This window comes from Bos taurus, chromosome 21 (assembly GCF_002263795.3).
Source record: "Bos taurus isolate L1 Dominette 01449 registration number 42190680 breed Hereford chromosome 21, ARS-UCD2.0, whole genome shotgun sequence".
Lineage (NCBI taxonomy): Eukaryota > Metazoa > Chordata > Mammalia > Artiodactyla > Bovidae > Bos > Bos taurus.
Genome location: NC_037348.1, coordinates 33,189,884 through 33,215,586, shown reverse-complemented (window position 1 = coordinate 33,215,586; position 25,703 = coordinate 33,189,884). Strand labels below are relative to the sequence as shown.

The window sequence follows — 25,703 nt, the reverse complement described above, 5'->3', positions numbered from 1 at the left end:
GGACACAGGCTGTGAAAGTCCCGTCCACCGAAGGGAGAGCCGTGGACCTTCAGACCAGAGTCTTCAAGGCCGGGATGTCCCTCCCTGCTTAGACCAGGCACCCCAGCCTGGGGCTCCGGGTCCCATGAGGACCGGTATATATACCCCTGCTCAGCCCACCTGCCCATCCTCCCTGTAATGTACCAGGCCCTCAGAGCTGACATGAGCTGCTGACTTTTGGCCTTGTGCCCTCCACCCCCAAATCTGCCAGCCCATCATGCTGTTCACCTTTGTTCCTCCAGAGGCGGCTGGGGCGCTGGGGACAGGCAGCCTCGAAAGTCACGGTCACGGCAAGGGTGGCGACCATGTCGGGGGCAGGGGGTGAGGACAGCTGGAGCTCCAGGGCATCATGGGCCTCCCAGAAGGGCTCGGAAGGCATCTCGTGCTCATACAGAATGTTCCCAGCATATACCTGCAGGGACACCCACTGGTTGGATGAGATCCTGCAGGGCCTGGAACCCCCTCCGAGGCTGGCACCAATACAGGGCACTGGGGTCTCCCTGGCAGACACCCAGAGCTCAGCCACCCTCGCGGCTCTCCCCAATGTGCCTCCGTCTATGTCTCCATCAACTCAGGGGGTCACCATAAAACTGTCACACAACAGTGAAGAACTAGGCTCTGGATCCGGACGCCTCTGTCAAATCCCAGCTCTGCCACCTTGGGTGAGTCACCTCATCTCTCTGAGCCCCTGGGAAAGCAGTACTCTATCTGTGCTTCTCTCCACAGCAGTTCGGTCCTCTTTTGTATGAAATCCCTGTCCCTCTTCCCTACTGAAGCCGCGGCTTCTACCAATGCCCATCTTTTTCCCACGGCGTCAGTGTCCCCTCAAAGGCATCAGTCCCAATCATTAGGTAACTATGCTATCCACCCATCTTAAAGAAGAAACTTCTCCTGACTTTACTTTTTACACCAACATATGTTCTTCCACCTTTTAGGCTCTTTGCAGCAAAAAGCCAGAAGGAATAGTCTATACTCTCCCCTATGCGGTCTTGAGCACACTCCCCCCCCGACTTTGGTTCCTGCTGTTGCCAAGGGGACCATGGCCTCCATGTCACTGAATCCAGAGGCCAGTTCTCAGCAGCCCTGGACACAAGTGAGCGGCCCTTCCTCCAGCCCACCCGATGGCTTCCACGCGGTTCTGCTCCCTTGGTTGACCTCCAGCTTCACTAGTTGCTTCTTCACAGACTCTCCTACTGGTCCCACCCCTTCCTCGCCCGCTGCCCCCCGACCCCATGTCTGTGGTTTGGCCTTGACACTCTGCCTACAGGCACTACCCACGTGCTCTCACTGGGTCTCACGTCCTCAGATGCCAGCCATGAGACGACCCCTTTATTTCTCTCTCCAACCCCAGGCTTTGCTCTCCTGAACTCCAGGCTCATAGCTACCTGCTTCCTGGGCAGCTCCACTGGGATGTCTGAAGGACATCTCAAACTCAGCATATCCGAGACAACCCCTGACCTCCTCTGCCTCTCCCAGCCTTCCCACTGCGGAGGGCATGGCTCTGTTCGTCCTGTGGCTCGGGTCCCCAGACCCTGAGTCACCCCTGATTCCTCGCTTCCTCTCTTACAGTGTCATCTCTGGCCTGGATCATTCCTGGAGCCTCCTAACTGTGTACTGGCTCTCTCTCTGCCCACCACGCATGCGTGCTAAGTCACTTCAGTCGTGTCCAACTCTTTGCAACCCTATGACCCTAGCCCGCCAGGCTCCTCTGTCCATGGGGATTCTCCAGGCAAGGATACTGGAGTGGGTTGCCAGGCCTCCTCCAGGGGATCTTTCTGACCCGGGGACTGAACCTGGGTCTCTTAGGTCTCCTGGATTCACAGGTGGGTTCTAACACAGAAGTCAGGGTGAGCCTTTAAAAATCTAAGTTGGGTTCTGTCAGTCTTGCTCAGACAGTACAATGGCTCACCACCCTTTACCTTCAAAGACCCTGTGTGACCCGTTACCTGCGACCTCACCTCCTCCCTCTCCATTCCAGCCACGCCTGCTGTTCTCTAGGGCCAGCTGTGTGTTAAACACCAAGGAATAGTCTCCACTTCCATCAAGAAATCCACTCCCTCCCCTTCTAATCCCAATGTGTCCTCTTGGCTTATCTTTTGTTTTCCCCTTTTAGGAGACACAGGGAACTATTTTCCTTCTCGTGGAAAAACAGGACTTGTGCAATAGTGCGAAGGAAGCCGACTGGGGTCACAGTGTGTGGGAGGTTCGAGGCTTCCTTCTCACTGTTGCACCGGGGTTGTGGTGAAGTGGGGCCCCCTGCCTGGTCAGGAGGGGGAGCAGAGCTGGAGGTGCTCTTCAGAGGCTGTCCGGGAGAGGGGAACACAAGCTTTTTAAGAAACTGGAAATCAGGTTGTGTGTGGGTGAAATACCCCAACGGTTCTATCTTGATCACTAATTTAAAACTATTAATTGCATGCGCAAGCCAAATAAAACACATCTGCGGGCCAGCTGTGGTCCACAAGGACTGCCAGCTGTGACCTCTGGCCCGGGGCTGACCGATGAGCAGGAAGGAAGCAGAGACCCTCGGGAGCTGGGTGGTGGGCAGCTGGAGGTCTGAGTACACGAGGTGCTTGTGGGTGGGGGGGCTGTCCGGTTGGGGATGAGGCAAATCACAGGCGAGGTGGGGAGGGGTTCCTGACCTCTGGGAACCAGCAGCATCCTTTGCTGAAAGAATCTTGGACTAGCAATCCGAAGGCATAGCCCCGGGATGGCTTCTCCCTAGCCATGGGATCTGAATAAGGTCTCTTAAGTCCCTTGACCTCTGTAAGCCTCAGTTTCCTTATCTGTAGAATGGGGACACCTGGTCCCTGTCTTCTCTCCACTGCCCCCGGCTAAGAGTACTGCGCCACCATGGCGCTGTCAGATCCCACCCAGTTCTGCCCTGCCCCCTTCACCAAGGGGAGGGTGTGTCTGCCTCAAAGCCTCCTCCAGCTTCCCTGGGTGGCGCTGCCACCCTGGCCCCCTGGTGGCCATTCAATCTAGTCCACAGGGTGGGGGAGGGGCCTGAAGTCCTCCTCCTGCTCCACCCCTCTCCCTGGGCATCCCAGGGATTCAGGGTGCACAGCTGGCCTGCTGAATATTTAATTGTGGGGAGAGGTGGGAAGGGGGGCCATAGCAGATGCTGGGAGCACAGAGAACCCCAGCCTGGGGGATGGTGATGTGAGAGACCTGAACACCTCTTCCCACCCTCATTAAAGTTCCTTCCTGCCCTCATGTGTAAGACATTCCCCCCACCACCCCCCGCCGCCACAGGGAGAGCCTTCAGGGCGAGCCAAGGCTGCCCTTGAATGCTGGGCGCCTCCTGCACTTACAGGGACCTTAATTTAAATGATGGCTGCTGGCCTCACTGGCCCAGGTAGCACAGAGCGCTCTGGGACCCCAGCAGAAGCAGCCTGGTGGTCTGCCTCTTCCCATGGCTGAGAGTTCTAGCTTTCACTGGTGGCCTCTGCTCGGGGGCAGCTGTGTCCTGAAGCTGCCCTGAAGCATGGATGGCAGCTTCATCCCCAGCTCGACTTACTCAGCTGCTTGTGTCCATTCGTCTGCTTTCAGGACCCACCCTGCTCCTTTCTGGCTCTTCACCTGAGCCCCGGGCTCACATCTCTGCCCACAAGCCCACCAACTGCCTTCATCCCAAACTCTACCCACCCCAAACCAAACACTGTCCCCCACCAGCCACTGGGGTGTCTGGTGTATTCTATGCAGTATACCTTTGCCCTAGTCCCCTAGGGTCCGAGTGCAGTTCCTTCTGGAAGCCAAGTCTGAGAACCTGATCCCAGGAGAACCAGGGCCCTAGAGCCCTGGTCTCCTGCATCCTTCTTCCTTCCCCTGGAACACTAAGCCCCATCCCTCCCCCATCCCCCAGCCTGGCGGCTTCTGGAAGGTGAGGCATGCAGGGCCTGGACCATGGCGGGCCCGGGGAGGCTGGAGCTGGTACCCGTGCCCACAAGTGTGTTCAGGGGGGCAGTGGGCCTTAGACTGGATGGAGTCTAAGCCTCGAGTGGCTGAAGAGAGCGGCCCTTACCTCTGCCTGAGTGAAGTTCTCCAGGGCCTCCCTGGTGCTGCCCCGCTGGGTGTGGAAGAGCCGGCCAAGCTGGGGGCCCCGCAACACCCGGTAGAGCAGGTGGTGGGGGTCAGTGCCCGCACTGGAACTGGCTCTCAGGCTCTGGCTGCTGAGCGGCTGGACGGACCCTGCGAGAGGCCAAGGGGGACTGTTGGCCTCTGACCAGGAGGCAGGGCCAGACCCGCGGCCGCTGGGGAGGCAGAAGGGCCCTGGTGTGGCTCACCCACCTGGGCAGACGGTCAGCGTCCGGCTGCCCTCCAGGGAGAGGAGCAGCTGCTTCTGGGCCGTCACCCGGAAGAAGTGTCCCGCGGAGCTGTGCTCGCCGTCAGACAGGCTGAAGCGGAAGCCTCCGTCCAGGGCTCCTGGGACAGGAAGGGAGTTGAGCCTCGCCGGCCCGCGCCGGCACCCAGCCTCGGGGCACCCCCACCTCTCGGCGCCCACCTCTGTGTGAGAAGAGCACGAGCCCGCCATCGAGCTGGGCCTGGGTGAAGCTGTGGGTCTCGGTGCCCGGCGCCGTACTCAGCACCACCCGTCCGTTGCTGGGCTGCTCCAGGGTGTAGACCAGGTCCTCGGGTCCAGAGTCGCTGTCTGTGCCCCTAAGGGCCTCCGCTGGGATGGGCACCGTGGCCCCCTCCCACATCTGGGGATACAGGCCTGTGAGGGATCTGATCCCACCAAGCCTACCCACTTCATTCCTCCCTGGCCTGGAGGCATCATCAGGGCTCCAACCGCACTGCCATCCGGGGCTCCCCCGCACAAAGGGGCCCTCCACCCCATTCACTTTCCCCTGTTGGCCCAAGGTTCCCACGCCCAGGCTCCCTGCTCTCCATCTGCCCTAGTCCAGCTTGTCCCTCAGGGCCAGCTCATGTACCCCTACTCCAGGAAGCCACCAGCTTTCACCCATCAGAGAGTCTCCCCACCCTGACCCACAGTGCCACTTCTGTGGTTCACCGGCAGGGCAGGGGTCTCCCTTCAGACCCTCCATGGTGAATCTGGGCAGGGGCACAGGATGGGAATCGGATCAGGATACTTAGAAATGGGCTCCCCTTCCAGGTGAAGGATGGGGTGGGAGGCTTGGTGAGCTGGAGAGGCTGGCGGCAGACCACTGCCTTGCAGCACTTGATGGGGGCGCAGGTGCTCCCAGAGCAATCACGAGCCCCGAGCCCGGTGGGTGAAGGCTTCCTGGGTGCAGGCAGCCCCTCCCCATGCTCAGAGTGAAGGGGAGACCCCACAAGCCTCTCTCCTGTTAGCAGGACAGGATCCTATTCCGAGGGTCCTGTTGGGTCAGCAACTCATGAGCAGTATTGGGGAGGGGGTACCTAGAAAACCAAGCACTCTGGGGTTTCCTCTCCCAACCCAAGGCTGACCTCAGCCAGAGCTCTGGAAGGAGGGCGTAATGTATAGACCAGGCCTTAGCACAGGGCTCCTGGTACAAACACAGTGGACAGCACCACCTGGTGGCGAAATGGCACACAGCACCATCTGACTGTGGTCTCCCGGCAGCCCTCTGCCTGAAACCTACCCTCTGCAGGCCTCCCCGGCACCGGGCTGTTCCCCACAGGTACATCCTATACACCAAAGATTCTCATGTCACAGGCAGCCCAAATCGGCCCTCTTCTGAAATCTTCCATAGCTGCTGCTGAGCCAGAGGCTATACCCTAGAGGTCAGCATTCAGTGCCCTGCCCGTTTGCTATCCTGCTGTGCGGCCCTGGTCAAGCCACACTCTTTCTTTTCCATCGGTGACTTCCACTGTGACCCTGGAGAAGTCCTGTCACCTGTCTGGGCCTCAGCCTTCACTTCTGCTGGATGGGGACCCCACTATCCTGCAGTAGTGTAAGAGTCAGGGGATTGGGGGGTCCAGCTGTGGCCTGCACTTGCTGGGGGTGGAAGTGGGGAGCAGTTGGAGTCCACCCCTAAGGGTTTGAAACAGTTTTCCTCAGGAGTCCTGGTGCTGAGCCAGAGCAAAAGCTTCCTGATGAGGGTGAGTCCAGGGAGCAATAGCTTCCTGATGAGGGTGAGTCCAGGGAGCAATGGGACTAAGCTCATGTCCATTCACAAGGCTGTCTACTGCATTTGTAAGTGACCAATTACAAAGCCTCACAGCTGTGTTCTATTTTCAGTGCAGTAGCTCTTCTCTCCTCCCAAAAACCTAGGGTGGCATGGGGCAGGATCCCCATTTTACAGAGGAGGAAACTGAGGCTCACAGAAGGGGAGCTCGGTGCTGGGCCTCTCTGGTGGGGACGGGGACAGCGGGAGGTGGTCCTACAATGCTCTCACCTGCAGGCCTGTGTTTGTGGTGAGGATGGGGGGCTGGTCGTTGACAGGCAGGATGGTGATGGTGAGGACCACGGGGTGGCTCTGGCGGTCCATCTCTGAGGCGTTGGCCACCAGGACAAAACTGTCTTCCACTGTCTCGCTCCCATCATGCACGTAGCGGATCAGCTGCTGTTCCACCTGTGGGCAGGCCCCGGGCCGGAGGTCAGGCCCCAGCAGGCCTGAGTCCCCTGGTGGGTCTCAGGCCCAGCACCCTTCATGCCCTGCCTTTGGGCACGGGAGACTGACTCCTTCAGAGCCTCTGCTTCTGCGGGCAGTGAAGGGGACTGTCATTTCTCCCAGAGTGAAAGAATGATGGAAATGGGGACACTCATTTCTCTCTGCTGGTGAAGGAGGGTGAGATGAGGTGCTCTGTAAATGTGGGCTCCTGCCTCCTTTCCTTGCATACCCTCAGACTTGGCCCCCAGAGCTGGGCTGTACCCTGGGCCTCCCTGACCGTACCTCTCTCCAGGAGAAGGCGCTGAGGCTCCCGTCTTGAGGTCCCTCCTCTCTCTGCAGGGCCCCATGCCGGGGCGGCTCCAGCACCTGCAGGAGGAGGGCCGGCAGCGTGGGGAAGTAGGACCCCGCGATGCGGAGCAGAGGCGGGGCCAGGGTGCGGGCCCCGCCCTCCGGGACACTGAAGTTCTGTGCCTCCAGGGGGATGGCGGCGGGCAGCACCTCCAGCTCCACGCGGACGCCCTCGAGGGGAGCACCCAGGCCTGAGGACACATCCAGGGAGAAGGTGTCGCTCCAGACCTCAGGACGGGAGTGCAGGTACAGGACCCTGCCCGCATCCACTGCCTCCTGGGAGAAACGGTTCACGGGGTCCAGGCTCGGCGGCTCAGCTGCCACGGCGCCAGGCGACAGCATCACCAGGTAGCCGGCGCTCGGCTGGGTCTTCACTGAGAACACAATATCCGCTGGTGGCACTGCCTCCTGGGCTGCCTGGTTATCAGAGGGGTCACAGGGGGAGCCTGTTGAGGCCTCTGAGACACACACACACTCTCTCCGAGATGTACACAACCACATGGCCTCAGGTTCAGTGACACGGACATACAGTCTTACCACACGCCAATGTGTGCACCCAGACACGTATGTCACACACGGATATACACACTGACTGTCCATGACATGCTATTGCCACCAGAGGGCGCCCCATCCTTCTGCGCGACCTGGATTCCTACACTACGGGGCTCTTTGGAGCTTGCAGACCCGAGTCCAGTCCACAGCCTGGAGGGAAGGTGCCCCCTCATCTGATGACCCAGTCATAACAGGCTACACACCACCCCAAGCTCACATGTTTTATTCTGTCCCCCTGCCTGGAAGACTGTCCCCCTGCTCCCTGCTGTTAAACCCCAGACTCTTCAAAGCCTAGCTCTTCAAAGCTGCCTTCTCCTGGGCAAAGACTTCCAGCCACCAGATATGTTTAGTCACCATCTGCCCCGAAGTCTCGACAGCCTCAAAAACCACAAGAGGCTCAGAAGCTGGCAGCTTATTCTCAGTAGGAGAATAAAGCCCAGAGAGGGCAAGCGACTGGTGTGAGATCACACAGCAAGGCAATGGACCTACCGGATGGCCTGTGGTTGCTCAGTGAGGTTCCTGGGTGGTCAGTGGCCCTCAAGGCCTGGTCTGAGGCACAGGAAAAGAACAGAGGACACAGGAGCTGGCTGGCAGGATGGGTGTGGGGGGAGCCAAACCTGTCTCTAAGGCCTGTAATCCTCAAAGTCAGCACCCGTCAAAACCCTTCAGACAGCCTACTCCTATTAGAGTGCAGATTCTCAGGCTCCAAATCAGAGTCTGTGGTCTGGGTAGAGCCCAGGAATCTGCATGTCGAGCACAGCGTGTACACGTGTGCATGTGACATGTGGAGGGATATGCAACCCACAGGCAGCCGTGCACACCAAACACTGTCCAGAAACCCTCAGGCACACAACATACAGAGGTACAGGTACACACCCAAGGCACATACACACACCTGGCCCAGAAGCCACCACAGTTACACCCCAAACCATCCGAGCAAGCATGCCTGCCATGATTGCTCGGGTTAGGGGCCCTGTTTACTCGGCCCAGACCCCTGCTCAGGCCCCCAGCCCTTTACCTCCAGCAGGTCCCTTCTGATTTCAGCTGCCTCTCCCTGGAAGACGTAGATCTTCTTGTGCTGGGCCAGGTGCAGGGGGGCCACTGGCCCCTCGACGGCAATGGTCACTTGCAGGGTGGCTTCTGTGTGCACAGGCCCTGACTCCACAGAAAAGGCCAGGGTATCACGGGGACTGAGGCTGCCATTGTGGTTGTAGAGAATGGCCCTCTCCAGCAGGTCCTGCTGGGTGAAGCTGGTGACCGGCTGGCCGGCCCGGAGCAGCTGCCCCCAGCGTGGACCGGCTGTGACCTGGTAGTGGACCTCATCACCACTGCGGATATCTAGATTGGTGTCCAGGGGGAGCACGTCTGTGTCAATGGTGCCCTGGCCTCCTTGAGGGACCACCAGGCCAGAGCCATTGGTCACACGGAGGTAGGGTTCCGAGGCCTGCACTTCGAGCAGCGCGGTGGCCTGGTGCTGCCCGTCGGACACCTGCAGCTGGATCCAGCCGCGGTCGGCCCCTGAGTGTACAAACAAGACCCGCCGGTTCCTGAGATCCTCCTGGGTGAAGCGGTATATGGGCCGAGAGGGCTCGTCCACAGCTACGATACTGCCAAAGAGGAGGTCCTTGCGGGTCAGCACCAGCTGAGCATCTGCAAAGCCAGAGTCGGCGTCGCTGAAGGCCACATCGTCCGTGGTCAGCAGCCGCTGCCCGCCACGAGCCACGTGGAAGATGCGGCTGATGGTCTGCACAGGAGCGTGGTCGTTCACGGGCTGGATGGCCACGCGGAAGACACCCCGTACCTCCTCCCAGGCCATGTCACTGCTGCCCTCGCCCTGGCGGGTAGCCACAAAGGGGATGTCATCTTCTGTGGTCTCGGAGTTGTCGTGCTGGTAGACCAGCCGGCCGTGCAGCAGGTCCTCATTGGTGAAGGATGTCACCATGGTGGCTTCATCTTGTGTGTCTCGCCACACCAACCTGCCGTGGCGGGGTCGCTCCATGACCTCGTAGAGGTAGTTGGCGCTGTTGAGACTCTTGACAAAGAGGTGGTCAGCAGAGAGGATGCCCTTCCCGCCCTCGGGCACCGAGAGGAGGACATTGGTGAGGACGGGGGCGTCCGGATCACCGCCAATGTGGATGGGGAAGGTGTACAGCGGGGAGAAGTGCGGCGGGGCTGTGACGCGGAAACGGAAGGCGTCCTCGACTGCCTCTGAGGCACGAGCTGTGGCCCCATAAGTCACCCGGCCAGCCCGCAGGTCGTCCTGGGTGAAGCTCTGGCCGTCTGACAGCCGCGTGCCCTGAAGCTGAAGATTGCCCTTCCTGGGGGCCTGAACCACCTCATAGTGGAAAGTGGTGGGGTTCGGGCCTGCCTCCTCCAGGGTGGCCTCCAGGTGGGCTGTGGTGAGGGCCTCCTGCTGGGTGTTCTGGGTGTGCAGCGGCTCCAGCCGCAGCAGCCGCACGGTGGCTCTCTGGATCATCACTGGGAAGGTCAGATTGCTCAAGGCCTCCTGGCCCACCTGCACCTCCAGGGCCACGCTCTCCACTGTGTCCTCAGCGTGGTGCTGCGGGTCGGTGCTCAGGTACCTTATACGGCCCTGCTCCACGTCCCGCTGGTGGAAGGCCCGTGTAGATCGCCACTCGGTGCCCTCTGCCCCGCCTGCCCCCTGCTTCTGCAGCTCCCCCAACCGCAGGGCCCCGGTGACTCGGAACAGCACGCTCACATCCTGCCCCACGGCATTGGTCTCCACCGACAGGTTGGCAGGCAAGACGGGTGCAGCGAAGCCCTGGGCCAGGCGCAGCCCCGTGTTGTGGAGGACTTGAATGGCTGGCCTGACGGCCACCACCTTCAGCGTGACTGGGGGGCTGGCTTGCAGCCCATCGCTGACCCGGAATGTCAGGTCTGGGGCGGGCCCGCCGCGATGGACATAGACTAGGCTGCCTGCCTCCAGCTCCCGGCAGGAAAACTCGGTTGCTGGCTCCCCGGGCTGGTCTCGGCGCTCCACGGGTAGGCCGGCGGGGGCACCGAGGAGCTGGAAGGTGAGGCCCTCACAGACGGAGTCTGGGTCGTAGGCCTGGAAGACCTCTGGCCCCAGGGGCTTCTGAGTGTGTTCCAGGATCACCATGAGGCTGCCGTGCGGGAAGATGACGCGAGGTGGGTCATTGACAGGGTTCACCTGAATGGGCAGGATGTATGTTTGGCCCCTGCGAAGGCAGGAAGGCACGGCCCCCCGAGATGTCACTGACACCTCGAGCACCAGCTGGTCGGAGGGGTCCTCGGAGCCATCGTGGACGAAGCGGGCCTTGCGGTTCACCACGTCCAGAAGGGTGAACATCTTCCGTGCCTGGGCGCCCGGAATGTCCAGTTCCAGCTCGCCATGACGGGCCCCGCGGCTCACGCTGAACAGCACCTGGGACTTGCGCAGCTCGGCCTCATTCAGGTCCAGTGTGGGCTGCACGTGCCGCCACTCCAGCCAGGCTGTGCCGCCCTCAGCCACCACCAGCGGGCTGACGGTCAGCAGCTGGGTGAAATTGGCAAAGACCGGGGGCAGCCCCGGTTCTGGCACGCAGGGCACGGGCAGCTCCATGGCCGACCACACCTCGGGTGCCAGGGTGGAGAAAGCTTCGTATGGGCCGTAGGCGTCCTCCTCATACTCGTCTTCCTCTAGCCTGCAGCCAGCTGCCATGTTGCGGGTCAGCAAGGCTTCCCGGAGCCCCTGCCTCTGACCGTTGACGCTGAGATCCTCCATGCAGCCCAGGAGGGAGACGTTGACAGCCAAGCCCAGGCGGTGCTCTTGGAGGTGGCGAGAGGCCTCGGCATCCAGCCCCCCGAGGAGGAGATTGCCTCGTGGCTCCAGGTAGCTGAGGACCCCACGGTTGGAAGTCCGTGTGGGGTACTGGTCCACGGAGATTTCCAGCCGGTGAACATCCACGTGGACGCTGACCTCGTGGGGCTGCCCATCGGCCACAGGCATGCTGTTGTGGAGCAGTACGGTGCCCTGGCCCTTCTCCACCACGGCCCGCAGGTGGCCCTCAAATATGTCCACGTAGATGAAGTCCCCCTGCCGGCCCCCGGCCTGGAAGGCCAGGGGCGCCTTTTGGCTCCGTGTGGTGAGTGTAAACTCCAGGGTGCCTTCATGCCGAGTGCCCCAGGCAGGGAAGGCGGCCAGCGAGTAGGGCCCAGAGAAGCCCACGGCCACATCATCACCAGCAGAGAACTCCTCGGCACAGCCCTCAGGCACATCTGCCGTCAGCGGCCGGAGGAGGCTGCGGCCATTGAGGGTGGCCGAGTGGAGGCAACCCCGCAGGGGTCGGCTGGCTCTCGTCAGGTAGGGCAGGTCAAGGCTCCCCGTGCCCCCCAGGAAGAGCCCATAGGGGACCTCCAGGGGAGCGCCCTGGACTGGGGCTGAGTCATTCAGGAGCCCATCGACTGACAGCAAAGCCCAGCTGTCTGACACGGTCAGCTCCACGATGTGGGGGACAGAGTCGCTCAGCAGCATCTCTGCCGGGGTCTGCACCCTCACCTCTTCCTGGCCCAGGAGAAGTCGGACCTGAGGAGACACGGTGGGAAAGGAAGCAGATTGCAACCAGCACTTCTGCGGTAAAAGCGTAACTGGCTCCCCACACTTGGGGTCCTCCGAGCAGAGGGCCTAGGACAAGTGCTTCTCAAGCCAGTCCCCTCTTTCCTGCCAGCTCTTTACTCATCCCCCAAACCCTCCCCAAAGTGATTTCTGAACCAGGCCTGGATGGGCGCAGGGGACCCTGATGTGAATCAGATGTGGTCCCTGCCCACGCAGACCTGTCACACAGCAAGATGCTTTCCTAGAGATTCAGCCTAAATTCTTGTATGTCTCCCCCCTTTCCATAGGTGAGAGGTGCCAGAAAAACCACCTTGGAATACAGAGGATTCCTCCCCTGGAATAATGGGCACCTGAGAAACCCTTGCTGTGTCCCCCAAGTAGAGCAAAACACCTTGGAGTCACTGAGGCAGCTAGGCTCATTGTTCAGGGAGGGGGCACCCAATGCTCGGTGTTTTGACTTGTCCAAGAGGGGTAGTCCTTGGGGAGAGAAAGTTGTCTCTAGGGCACTGACACAGAACTGGCTCTGGTGCAGGGCTCCCACAGCCAGATGGTAGAATGGGTGGTGGCAGAGTATGGAAACTGAAAGAGCAGAGCACTATGAACTTATGGCCTTGGGAGTCCATGTATGGAGCCCCTTTCTAGGAGTGTGTCATCAATATACCTGGCAGAAAGAAAGAACATCAGTGCCAGGTTGTACCCAGGCCATGTTCAACAGTGACACCTTGTGGCAGCGAGAAGCAATGGCAGCATCAGATGGACAGAGGGGACCAGAGTTCTCTCCCCACTGGAGTGTGGAAACAAATGGCTCTCCCAAAGATGGACTAAGACTTCGTGTCCTCAAACTCTTCATGGTCAGGGGAAAGCCTCCAGAGACAGCCAGAAGACTCTTTGCAAATAAAACTTGTGGTAACTTGAACAATGAAATAAAATTAAGGAAGCTGTGGGGCTTCCCTAGTAGCTCAGTGGTAAAGACTCCTCCTGCCAATGTAGGAGACATGGGTTCAATCCCTGGGTCAGGAAGGTCCCCTGGAGAAGGAAATGGCTACCTGTTCCAGTACTGTTGCCTGGAGAATCCCATGGACAGAGGAGCCTGGCAGGCTACAATCCATGGGCTCACAAAAAAGTTGGACATGACTTAGTGATTGAAGAATGGCAGTAGCATTCCTGGTTGTTCCATCACCGACAGACAGTGGTGATACTGTCATAGTGGTGATAGAGGGTGGCCAGGGCTTTGCCAGAGGAACGCACAAGGGTGCTGGGACCCAGGAAAGGGGAATCCGCCCAGGTGAGGATAGGGGTGCCCATGCTGAGACTTCAAGGGGAGGCTGTAGTGAGGCAGGTGCAGGGAATGAATGAAGCTTGCATCAGGCAGAGTAGTGAGCAAAGGCTTGGCAAGAGCAAGAGACCACGGGATGGCAGAGAATGGAGAGTGGTCAGCGTGCTCAGAACACCAAGGACCGGCGAGGGGTCGTGGTGAGAAGCGTGGCTGGAGAGCAAATGGATAGAACGGGTTCCTGAGGGGCTCACACTTCTGTCCATCTCAGAGCGGGGGCAGTGGGTGGGGGGCCCTTGAGGCCTCAAGGTGAAAGCGACATGCTCAAGGTCACAGCTGGTGGGTGGGGGGTGTGCACTGGAAGCTAGAGAAGGAGTCCAGCAGGGCGACATCACTGACCTGCAGGCGTCCGGAGTAGAGCTGCAGGAGTAGGTAGTCAGCCGGGCCTGCCGCCAGGAGAAGCAGGGCCTCGGGCTGTGCCGTGGAAAACTCCAGCTGTAGGTCTATGTCGGTCAGAGCCGTGGCCACGGGGACCTCCAAGTGGTTCTCTCCAAAGAAGGAGGCTGTGTGACAAGAGAGAGCTGTGGTGAAGTGCGGCCCTGTGCCTGGAGGAGGAAAGGAGCCTCAGGGTGGACGGCTGGGCCGTAGGGAGGGCGCTTCAGGCCGGGGCTCCCCCTTGGTTCTCCACGGTGCCCCCTGTGGCCTCAGCTGGTCCTGGCAGCAGAAGGCACGGCCTTGCTTCATGTCCAGCCTGGACCCTGGCTCTGAAGGAGGTCAGACCCAGCATCCCAAGCATCGAGGTCTTCTCCTCGATGGGTTTCTGGGGCCAGAGGCTTCTGCCAGCTCCGGCTCTCTTCCCCTGGGCCCTAGAGGAATCCCCATCCTGGGTCTGGCTCCTTTCTGGCTCAAAGGGAAACCATCACTGGCTTAATCAAGTGGCCCGATGGCCACAACCCCCAGAAATGAAGCTCTAGGAGAACCATTGCTACCCAAAGTGATCCCTGCTCAGATTCCTTCTCCAAGGTGCCCATCTGGTTTAGCTCCTGGACTGGCTGGCCACGGCTGAGCCCTGGTGGCAGTGAGTCCACAGAAGAGCAAAGGCTCTGAGCCCAGATGGACACCACGTGCGATGCCAGAACCAAAAGGGGCCAAAGCTTCCTCCATCACCCTGTATTGCTTCCTGCTGCTTAGCTATTAATGGTCCCTGGTGAGCTGTCAGATCCGGCCCCATTATTTCCACCGTGGCCCAGAAGCCAGGGTTCAGCTGAGTTCTCCAAGCCTGGGTCTCAGACTGAAGGCAAGGCCTGGGAGGGGCTGACAGTCTGATGGGCCTCCCAAGACAGGAGGTCATATTTGGGGTTTCCCAGGGTCACTGTGTAGACCCTACACTGGGACACCTCCTCTTTTTAAGTTGTCACCCCCTCCAGGAAATTTCTCCAAATGAGCTTCCCTTGGCCTCTAGCCTGCTGCCACAATTTCTGGTCCATTCCTTTCATGGAGACTAGTGCCAAATACTGACTCCACCCCCTTGATGTCCAGGGCTGGGGTAGGGTAAGGGGAGACAGGAGAGGGTCATAAAGATGATTCATCCTCCTTGGGCTTCTCTTAAATCCTCTGTGAGTCAGTCAAGGCTGTTGGCCTCGTTAGGGAGGATCTGTTTCCCGGGGGGTCTGAGCCAGCTCACATACACCTGAGGAAGCTGCATCAGCCCCTGGAGGCGTCCCAGACTTGTGTGCCCTGAGGGCAGTCAACACGGCCTGTAGAGATGGAGGGATGCCCAAGAAAGAGGAAGCTCTCCCCTTCAGGCTGAGCTGAAATCCCTTCTACTTATCCCCTCTTGCCAGCACTTGCTGGCCACACCAGAGCCTTCTCTAGAAAGCTAAAGAAATCAAAGCAAAAGTGCCAGGCCATCTAGGTGGACACAGCCCGGTGGGCCCAGCTCATCTCAGTGTCCGCGACGGACAGACCAGGGAACTGGCAGCTGGCAGGCACCTACAGGGGTGTTTTATCTGCAAGGTCAAGGACTCTGAGGAACAAAATGCAGCACACTAAGCTGGGGGCAGCTACAGCGCAAGGAGCGGAGGCAGGTGGCCCCCCGTAGGATGGAGCCGCCACCACGGCAAAGCTCAGAATGGCTGGCAAGAGATGACCGTTACATTTTCAGGAATTTTGTAAGCCAGGTGATGCTGCCCAGTGAGCCTATTCATACCACGGAAAGAGGCAAAACACACCGATTGGGGCTCCCTCTCTCCTGGAGAGCCTGCTGTTAAACCCTCACCTGCCTAACATGCACTGGCTGGGGGCCCCTTTGCTTCCCAACCGTGTGCGAGTGAGCACAGGCCCTCACCCACACTCCCTTTCACTAAAGGTGGATGTCAACCTGCCAGGGCGCGGTCCAGCTGGGGACCAGGCAGGAACTGAAGCAGCTGGCTGGCTCTAGCCATTGAACCACCCGCCCGCAGCGCCCTCCTGGCACGGGGGAATAGCAGCCTGTTTGGTCCGGTTCTCCAGGCCAGAGTGGGAGGGCGACAGGAAGCAGAGGTGCTTTCCAGAGAGAGCTGGGGTCTGAATGGGCCCATTGAGGGGCTGGGCCCTGCTGTTTCCTGTGGGGCCACGCGGGAAGGGCTCACACAGGCTGCCTTGTACAGCCGGGAGCGCACAGGCCGGGAAGCCCCCTCACCCCAACAGAGGCCTCTGAGGCCTTGCTGGCTGGGGTTTTGGAAACTCTGACAGTGCCATTCCCTCCATCTCCTGGTCTTCTGCTGCTGCCTCTCTGTTTCTGATGGGTGGCAGTGGTAAGAACCAAGAGTCCCTGTCCTGGGCGGTGGGCCAGGGGAACAGTTGGAGAGGGCCTTCAAATGGAGAAGGCAGGCAGGATAAAGACGGCATGAGCTAGGCATCAATCCTGGAGGGCTTCCTGGGGGAGGTGAGGGTTATGTAGAGGCGCGGAGAGGGAGGGAAATGGGCACTCTCAGAGGGAAGCAAGGCCAAGAGGCTGGCGGGGATGTACAGGTTCTGGAAATGCTGAAGACAGAGGAGTAGAGAGGAAAGCAGCAGGGGCCACACCAGGCTTGGCAGCCTGATAGGGATGTCAGGGCAGTGCGGGGGAGAGAGGAGGCCTCATTACAGCCTGGAGGCCTGGCCTTGACGTTCCTGGGTCAAGAAGACCCGTGATTCATCAAAACACCAGTTTAGGCCTGCAGCAGCCATGTGGGCTCTCCTCTGGGCCAGAAGGGGCCCAATTCAGGCCTCAGTGTCACCACTCTGTAAAATGGGCACCCCTTCCCACTCTCTCCCCCTCCTGTCTGTAGGGATTAGTCCTGGAAGTCCCTTTCTGGCCTGAGGTCTGCTCTCAAAGGTGAATGTGCAGAAGGTCAATGGTATGGGCTGCTTGGGCAGCTCCAAGCTTTTGGCATGGGGGGATCAGGATGCCTAGAGGGCCTGAGGGACAAGCAGGAGGGGCAGGACGAGTGCCCCAGGTATGAGTTTCTCTGCCTGGAAGAAGGCACACAGGTGGGTGTCCTGGGCTGCGTAGCTGTGTACTCGCCTGTGTGTGCGAGTGTGTGGGTGGCTGCTGGGAGTGTGTTTTGGGTTTGCGTAAGGCGGTGTGTTTGTGCATGTGTGCGCGTGTGGGCCGGGAGCTGCCAGGACAGAGCAATGATTGTGCCCAGGCCTGTCCTGCCCCTCGGTGCCCGCCTGCCGTGACTTGGCTGCTCTGGGCTCCATGAAAGGGGCAGTGTATTCCTGGAGGGCTGCCACCCCTCCCGCCCAGCACCCATCCGCCCGAGAGGTTTGCCGAAGGTGGAGAATCCCGCAGCTTCCCGCCCTTCCTGCCCACGAACAGGGCGCTGCTGTCTGGGTCCAGGGCGGGCGCCTCCATCCCTCTTCCTGAGACGAGGGCTGGGGGCACAGAAGGAGTCTGTCTCCATCCCCGCTGCGCCCCTTCCTTACACACGGAGATGAAGCCTAGGTCAAGGTCCCCCAACAAGCCACCCCCTGGCAGAGCATGGCTCATGCTGGCATCTCCTGGCTCCCTGGGCCACTCCTGGGATGTTTATGAGTGAGGACCGGGTCCCAGTCCCTGGGGGACCCCAAACATGAGGCTTACTTGCATTGTGGCGTTCAACCCTCCGCCTGGCAGCAGGATTTTGGCCTCTCAGTCTCTCTCAGGCTCCCTAACCACCCCCCAGGCCAGGGCCAGGGGCTCAAGCAAAGGTACCTTTCCAGTCCTGGGGCTGCTGCAGACCCAGCTCCTCGGAACCCCTGGGGCTGGCCAAGTTTGTCTCTCCCTGTCTCTGTCCCACGACTCCCTTTCTCTGCCTCTGCTCATCTACTTCTCTCCTTCTCTTGGTCTTCAGGCCCCTCTTCCCCTTCCCATCCTGGCTGTAACTCGGGGCACCACCCTTGCTCTAGGACAGTCCAGAGAGCCAGACCTGTCCCCCTCCCCCACCCAGCCCTGGGACCCCCATCCCTTGGTGATGGGTGCACAATATCAAGGCTCTCTGTGGCCCTTGCTTGGAGGAGGGCACTTGGCTTCCACTTATCAGACAGACAACTGAAGCTTCAGAGGAGAAGCAATTTGACAGAAGCAGAAAGCCTGTAGCTCCGGGCCTTGCCGCCTATCAGAGCCCTGTCTGCCTGGGCACCCCCACCCCACCCACCCTGGGCAATCAATTTCTTTGTGCCCCGTTTCCATCACATTCCCGGTCGCCTGGGGGCAGCCAGGCAGCCCCGCAGCGGCATGCGTCATGGGCAGCAGCAGCATTCCTGGGTGTCTGCTGCCGCCTGACTTTATAAGGGAGAAAGTTCGGGAGCCCAGAGCTGCTGGGCAGGATGGCCAGTGGGGAATGCCTGGCCCTGCAGTCAAGGGTGGGTGGTGGGAGACCTAAACCAGTGGATGTAGGGGAGGTTCAGCTAGTGACACTGAGATGGAGCAGGAGGTGAGAGGTGGGCGGGGAGAAAAGTGGGAGCCCATACATTCATTCACTCATCATTCATTCACCAATATAACAACGTAGCGATGGGAATGGAAAAGGGGAACTAAGTCGAGAGACACAGAAAGCCTGAGGAAGGTATTAAAAGTGAGCTTAAAAAATAAAGACCCCCCTCTCCTCTGCAAAGACTGAATTCGGAATCCAGATGGAGGCCTGAGGTAGGAGATGGAGGAATAAAAACCAAGAGAGAGCAGGCAGGATGTGGGACAGGAGCAGGGAGGGTGAGGAGGCAGGGAGACCCCAGCCAGCTGGGGGAGGAGGGGTCCTGCTCTGGGGTGAAGCTGGGCTTCTCCTCCAGGACTTCTCTGGGTTTGGCCCCAGGGGTGACAGATCCTGTTTCTAACCAGATCCTGGGTAGGCAGCGGTGAGGCTGGGAGAATCCCTCTGAGGGAGTCTGAGGGGCTGCAGAGAGCGCCAAGGCAGGGCTGAAGGGCTCTCTGTCTCCCCTCGCTGGGGTGTGTGTGTGGCCCACCTGCGGGCTGAATGCGGCCCTGTGTGTGAGCAGGGATGGGCCGGGTGCTCTGCCCCGTCACCCAGGCTCTCTGGACCTCATGCCTGATCCCCTCCTCTCGCGCCTCCAAGGGGCTCATTTTTACTTTACCAGCACTGTTCCCAAGCCAGGGAACCTCTGGGGAGGCCCGGGTTGGGTGGAAAGTTCCCTCTGATTCAGAACCAGAGTTTCCGCCCCCAGGATTGGCAGCGAGGCTGATGTTCCCGCCACCACCCCCTACCATTTCAGAGCTGGGAAAGTGAAAGTGTGGGGATGAGAACTCGACCCCACAGAGCACGGCAGACCCCCGAACGACCTCAGCGGGCTGCATGTGGGCATGAGTGTGCCTGAGTGCAAGTCAGCGCCATGCATCATGGCGGGTTGAGGGCAGGCGTGTGGGCAGGTGAGGATTCGGCGGCGTGGGCCCAGTCTGGCTCCGGATGTTGGACCATGACTCCCTGGCTACACCTGCTCCTAGGGCTCCCAGGTGAGGGAGAAGCTGCCACCGCATCTACTCAGGTGCCCGACCTTCCCTCATCACATCCCACAGTCCCCCAAGCCTCAGCCCTCCCAAACCGAGCTATGACCTTCCACCCAGGCTGTTTCCACTGAAGATAACAAGGGGGGAAAGTTAGAGGGATGACTTCAGGTCAGACCAAAAGGACAATGTAACCTGCCCATGGTGATGACACTGGGGTCATAGAGCCAAGGCTAGGTGGCTTAGCACCTGCCGGGGCTGGCGCCTAGGAGATGCTCACTCACCTGCAGTGAGCAGGAGATGCTCACTCACCTCATGGCACTGGCTCTGCTGCCCTGATTCCAGACCAGAGAGTGACCCAGAGCCACCCCAGTGGCCCGCCAACCACCCGCGCCTCTCCTGCCCCGCAAGCCTCGGCTGTAGGAACAATAGCTTATAGGAGTCAACTTCCGTGGTGTCTTCCCTGGCGGCTCATGGTAGAGAATCCACCTGGAATGCGGGAGACCTGGGTGCAGTCCCTGGGTTGGGAAGATCCCCTGGAGAAGGGAACAGCTATCTGCTCCAGTATTCTTGCCTGGAGAATCCCATGGACAGAGGAGCCTGGTGGGCTACAGTCCATGGGGTCACAAAGAGTCAGGCACCACGGAGCAACTTTCACTTTTGCTTTCATGGGAGTTAAAAAAGCAGCCTTCTTGGGAGAGACAATAGCCGTCTCCATAGAGTGCAGGAATGCTGGGTCCTCCTGCCCACCTCCCCATCTCAACACTACAGAGACCTCACTGGGGTCAAGACGACCCCGCCCTTCCTCACTCCAAGAACTCTTGAGCTCTGAGACTCCCTCTCGGGGACTTAACCACTTCAGTTGCCTTTCTGGTTTCTTGCAAGGCCCGAAAGGCCAAGGCGGGACAACAGTTTCCTTAGCTATTGGCTGATCTCTGACCCTGATCACTGGCCTTGGCTATCATCTAATCAAGCATCCGGAGGCCACCCGTGCTGAGCGGCATTCGGCATTCGCTGGGGAGCATTTCCAATTCACAGACCCCCTGTGGAAGGTGAGCACCCCTGGAGAGGAAGCAGGGGATGGGTGGGGGTGGGAGATGCAGAGCTTGGTCCACAGGCACCAACTGGGGCAGGGCTGGTGCCCTGGGCGCCCAGTCACGTGTTCCAACCCCGGGGCCCACGTGGGGCACAGAGGAAGTGGGAGGGAAAATGAGAGGTTTTGCTGGAAGCAGCAGCCCAGCGTCCACCCAGGCTGGAGGGCTGGGGTGGGGAGGAAGCAGGGCCCTCAATGAAGTCTTTGTGGAGACTCTTCTGCTCCCCAGGGTGGGGCGGCCGTGGTGCGGAGCAATTCCCAGCGGCTTTTCCTTGCCTTGTAATTTGCCTCCTTCTAGGGCGGCTGGGTGGATTTCCATGCCCTTTCCCACATCCCCATCCCTCTGGCTTTCTTGGCTGCAGAAGCAAGGTGGGATCCTCATCTCAGTAGGCCTGGGCTGGGAAGAAAGAGAGGGAAGGACCCTCGCCTGGCGTTGGGCCTGCAGCCCCCAGCCCCCAATAGGGTCCTTGTGAGGTTGCTCCCATTTTACAGGTGAGGAAACTGAAGCTCGAAGACGGCAGTCGTCTGTGTTAGGGTGTCAAGATGGGCTGTGGCCGGGCTGGGACTCAAGCCCCTGTGCGTGTGGCTCCAGAGCTGGGTGCTGTGGATTCAGGGAGGGGTGTGTGCCCACAGAGGCACGGAGGGGAGTGGGGTTAGTTACTGTCTGTGAATCGGAAGTGGAGCATCGGCTTCTGGCCCCAGGGGGAGGAGGGTGTGAGAGCTGGCCCCCTGCCTGGGCAAAACACACTTTTTCCCTTCCCTTCCTGTCCTTGGGGGCTCCCTCTCTCAGGGTTGGGGGTGGAGGTGGGAGGGAGTGAGTGGGGCGGGGAGCATCTGCTTGCCATGGGTGGTTTGGCAGCCGGCCTTTCCCAGTGTGGCTGGCTTGGGGCCGACCGGACCAGGGAAGGATCTTCTTCAAGGCTGGCTGAAGGCGGCACGTTCCAGAAACCAGTGATAAGTGCTACTCATGCCCACTGGAGTCTTGGAGGTCAGAGAAGAGGGTGGAGAGGCAGGGGTGTGGGCTCTGCCCAGGGTGAGATGGGGCTCTCTGGCGGGCCAGCCCCTGTTGTGGCCAGAAGCCAGAGCCTGGACGCCTGTTGCTCATCTCCGAGTCTCCCCATTCTGGGCTGAGAAACCACTGAGGGCAGGGCTGCCGGAGAGATGTCTCAGGGCTTCCCCCAGCCTGGCAGGCAGATCTTGGAGACAGTGAGTGTGCAAGCTAGGATGGGGATTCTGGAAGCAGTGACTGTGGGTTTGGACAGAGGCCTGGCCCCATTTGACTCAGATTATGTTTAACAGGCCGAGTGTCTCGAAGAAGCCACCACCATCGGTGCCTCAGTCCCCCCACCTGAAATATACGATAGAGGGGTGGGGTGACCCCACAGACAGAAGCCCCACATCCAGGAGACTGGGGGAAGCAGAGGCTTGGATCAGGGATCACCCACAAACCTATACACACACCCTTGGCCTCTGGCCAGCCCAGGCCAGCAGAAAGTGGCTGGTGGAGAGGTGTGATCACTACAGCAGGCAGAGCACGGCCGCCTCCAGCCTGAGTGGCCACAGGCCTGGCTAGAGTGGAGGCTCTGGAGGGCAGGACCCAGCGCCTACATCCGCAGGTCAGCTCATCTGCCATGCACACATGCACCAGCGGAGGAAACATCGGCACCCAGGGGCATGCAGGGACAGTGATGGTGCCCATAGGATGGCTTTCCCATCAGCACTGCTGTCTGACAGCAGCAGGCCGAGAAGCAAGTCCCTGGCACTGGTGCTGTGCCCGCAGGAGTGTGTGGCCTCAGAGGGTGGACCAGGAAACCTCAGTGCCCTGGCCAGAGGCCTCTGTGCTAACCAGGATCCACCAAGATCCCCAGACTGACACCCCCTGCCCCACCGCTGGGCAGGCCTGACTCCTCTTGGAATAGTTCCTGGCACTCTCACCTGCCAGCTTTGTAGACCCCTCCAGTCTGCCAGCACCCACTGAGCTGTGCTCCATCCCTGGCCCCCTCTCTCCAGCCCCCCACTTCTCCCCAGGGTTCGGGCACTGCCTCTTTGCTCTGGTATGCCTATCTCTGTCTCCAGCACCAAGTCTCCAGGGCTCTGGGCCTGCCTGCCAATGCTCCCTGGACATTTACACCAGGAACACCCATGGGGAGGCCCCCAAACCCAAGCACACTTGTTCAAGCCAGACTCAGCATCATCTATCCTCCAACCTGCTCACCACCCAGTGAAGGGCCCACGGGCACCCACTGCTGGGCAGAAATCTGAAAGTTCCTCTGACCCTCTCCCTCCTCCTGACCTTGAATGAACTTCCCATCCATTCAGCCCATTCATCGTCCTTCAAATGTGTCTCCCATCCTGCTTCCCTGTGCCATTCCGCAAGACAGATGGTCACCATCCCTCGCCTGGCTTAATGAATTTCCTGCCTCCCTTTGTTAATCGCAGCCACAGTTAGCCTAAACTGAGTCGCTCCATCATCCTCGCTTGCCTGGATGCCTTCTATGGCTCCCCAGTGCCTCCTACCAAGCCCCCAGTCCTCTGGTGTGGCACTGAAGATGCTGGATGACCTTGTTCCCACCCCACCAGGCTCCCCTGTTCACTCCTCCAAACACCCAAAGGTGCCAGCCTCACCAGACCTGGGCTGTTTTCCCTCCATACCTGACAGGTCTGCACTCCGGCCTTTGCTCAGGCTGGGCCTTCTGCCCAGCAAGCTCTCCTTTCCCTTTTGCCTGTGAAATGCCCTCACGCTCCTTCAGGAAAGACAGGCTCCCCACCCTTCCCCGCAGCCCATAGCTCCTTCTCCCGCATTTGGGGTACAAAGAGACTCCACCGCAGCTTGAGGAGCTGTGTGACTGTCACCTCTCTCTGTTAACACTGTGAGTCTCAGGGACAAGACTGGTGATGGGAGGTGGCGAGAAAGGGAGGAGAAGGCCTGGCAGGGCAGGAGGGGGCCGTGTTCCCTGGCTGACCCAGCCGGGAGGGGCTGCACCTAGGAGGCTTGCCCCAGCTCGGCCCCTCCAACCTGTCTTACCTCCAGGCTTGCTTCCAGCCCTCCCCTGCCCTCCGGGGCCCGGTGCCTGCAGGTTGGGGCAGGGTGGGGTAGGGTGGGACACAATGACTGGGGCGCAGTGGGGCACTGCCCCAGCCGGGGAGTGCTTTTCTGGGCCTGTGGTGACAGTCTGGTGCTTGTTTTGAAAGAAAATAGACCCTGAGCCCCTATTTATAGCTGGAGGCCATAGCCACAGACAGGAGATGGATGGTGTTTGAGGCTGTACAGGCCTGTGTGCAGGCAGGGGCCGGGGGTGGAGCCATTCCCAGGCCCCCTGCCCCCCTTTCTCAGCCTCCAAGCAAACTGTCTGAGGGATCCTAACATTCCCTGGGACAGGATGTAGCCTGTGCTCTGGGGTGAGACGGTGGGGGCTTGGGTAATGAGGAAGGAAATTTTCTCGCAGCATGGGTCCCTGGGGCCCAGAGTCCGTGGTGGGAATGGCTGGAGGTGAGGGTGTGTGATGTCTAGGAGTCTAGGAGGCGGAGAAGGGCCTGCGGAGGGTGGGGGTGCCATCTGCCACTGTGACTGGGTGATGGAAAGAGAACAGGCCGGGGCCACAGAGATGGGGCAGCCAGAGAGGGCCAGGCAGCGGTGGGGAGTGAGATGGAGAGACAGCCTTGGGGAGAGGCGGGGGTGGGGGGCCAAGCCGCAGGCCAGCTGACATGGTGAATAGAGGGGAGACGGGGGGAGCAGGGGAAGAACTGAAGTGCGGGTTCTGTTCCACAGAAAATCTTCACGGTGCTCTGGGCAGACTGGTCAGTGCACGTCGGATCCAGGTCAGGAAGGGCAGGAATCAGGCATCTCTGTGGCCTGTACCCCAGAAGGCCAGGCCTCTGCCCGCTCCCACCACCCCCAGGGCTGGAGACCCTGTGTGCCTGGCAGTCTACAGCTGAGAGGCCCCAGGGTCTCTTTGGAGGCAAAGCAAAGCTGTGGGGGCAGAGCTGATGCTGAAGGGCTTTGAGGCCAAGGTCTCTGAAGGGCTGTCCTGAACAGGGGAGCGGGGTTGTTCCAGGACTGCTGGGGACAGGTCTGGGTTCTGAGGTGCTGGGTGGGGAGTTCCCTGGGCTTGGAGGGGTTCCAAGCTGAGGCGGTGGCCCAGGCTCACACCTGCGGCCGGCTTCTATTCAGGCCCCTCCCTTGGTTGGGCTGCTGGGGGCTAGGGGGTGTCTATAGCCCTGGTCATGTGTCATGGAGTTATAGCCACAACCGGTGACTCAGACAGTTAAAAAAGGAGCAGCTCTGAGCAATGACTCAACTGGCTCTGGAGGGGCTGGGTGGGTCTGGCTGGTACAGGATGGGGTGGTCTGGGTTTATTTTTGGTGGGGTGGGGCTGGGGCCAGGGGGCTGGAAGATGGGAACCGGGGGTGGAGAGGAGCCGTTGCTCTCATCCCAGGAGAACCCCAGGGCTCTGTGCCAACTTAGAGAAACGGTTTCTCCATGCCAGGGAGCTCTGGCAACCCGGGCCGCCTCTCAGTCCTGTTCTAAGCCCAGCCTGCCTTGCTGTGTGGACCCAGACAAAAAGCCGGCTCTCTCCAGATAGAAGCAGAGATCTTTCTCCTGCTCCGAAGAGGCTTGAGCTCAGAATTTTAGAGCTGACCTTGGAGAATGGACATCTGACCCAGAGACCCAGAGACAGACAGAGGTTTGCTCAAGGCCACACAGCAGGGCCAGGTATCCCAAGGGCTGACATTACACATTTGGCTCAAGTTCCTCCAACATCTCTCCTATCCCAGGGCTGTCAATAGTTGGAGGGGCAGGCCCCTGTTTGAGTACCTTCTCCCTGGAAGGGCTCAGCTGGGCTCCAGATGAGTGTCTGGAAGTATAAGGGCCAGATGCTCAGAGATGGAGCCTGAGCTGGGGACAGGAGCCTGGACTCTATTAGCACACTACCAGGGAGCTGGCCAGTCTTTGCCCAACAGTCTATTCAGGGGATGAAGGCAGAGGATGCCCCACACTGGGATCATGGCTTGCGGGGGCCAAGGCTCTTTACCCAGAGAATCTGTCCAGTTGGCACTCCCCTAGGCTGCTCACCCCAGTCTGAAGCTATTTCCTGAGACCCTCTCTCATCTCTACCAACTCTGATCTCACACATCCACAGACTCAGGCATCACCTATACCTCTGGTGGGTCCAAGCAGCCTAGGCAGGGCAGAGAGAATCCTCAGTTCTTCATTCTAGATCCTCTTGATACAGATTCAGCCACTGCTGCTTGCTGAGTGGCAGTAATAGCCCCCCAGGAGCTCCGGGGGAACCATCTCATGTCAC

The 25,703-nt window shown here is 59.9% G+C and overlaps 1 protein-coding gene across 1 annotated transcript in view; it reads right to left on the bottom strand.

Moving 5' to 3' along the window:
- Window positions 1-25,703, bottom strand: part of CSPG4 (chondroitin sulfate proteoglycan 4) — a 35,776-nt gene that overhangs the window by 2,914 nt on the left and 7,159 nt on the right. Inside the window, exons 2-9 of the mRNA NM_001192782.3 lie at window positions 13,742-13,905; window positions 8,512-12,039; window positions 6,876-7,358; window positions 6,378-6,554; window positions 4,541-4,739; window positions 4,327-4,461; window positions 4,061-4,227; window positions 268-451 (exon numbers count right to left, since the gene is read on the bottom strand). Of these exons, the coding sequence (NP_001179711.2) occupies window positions 268-451; window positions 4,061-4,227; window positions 4,327-4,461; window positions 4,541-4,739; window positions 6,378-6,554; window positions 6,876-7,358; window positions 8,512-12,039; window positions 13,742-13,905 (5,037 nt within the window). The remainder of the gene's footprint in view (window positions 1-267; window positions 452-4,060; window positions 4,228-4,326; window positions 4,462-4,540; window positions 4,740-6,377; window positions 6,555-6,875; window positions 7,359-8,511; window positions 12,040-13,741; window positions 13,906-25,703) is intronic.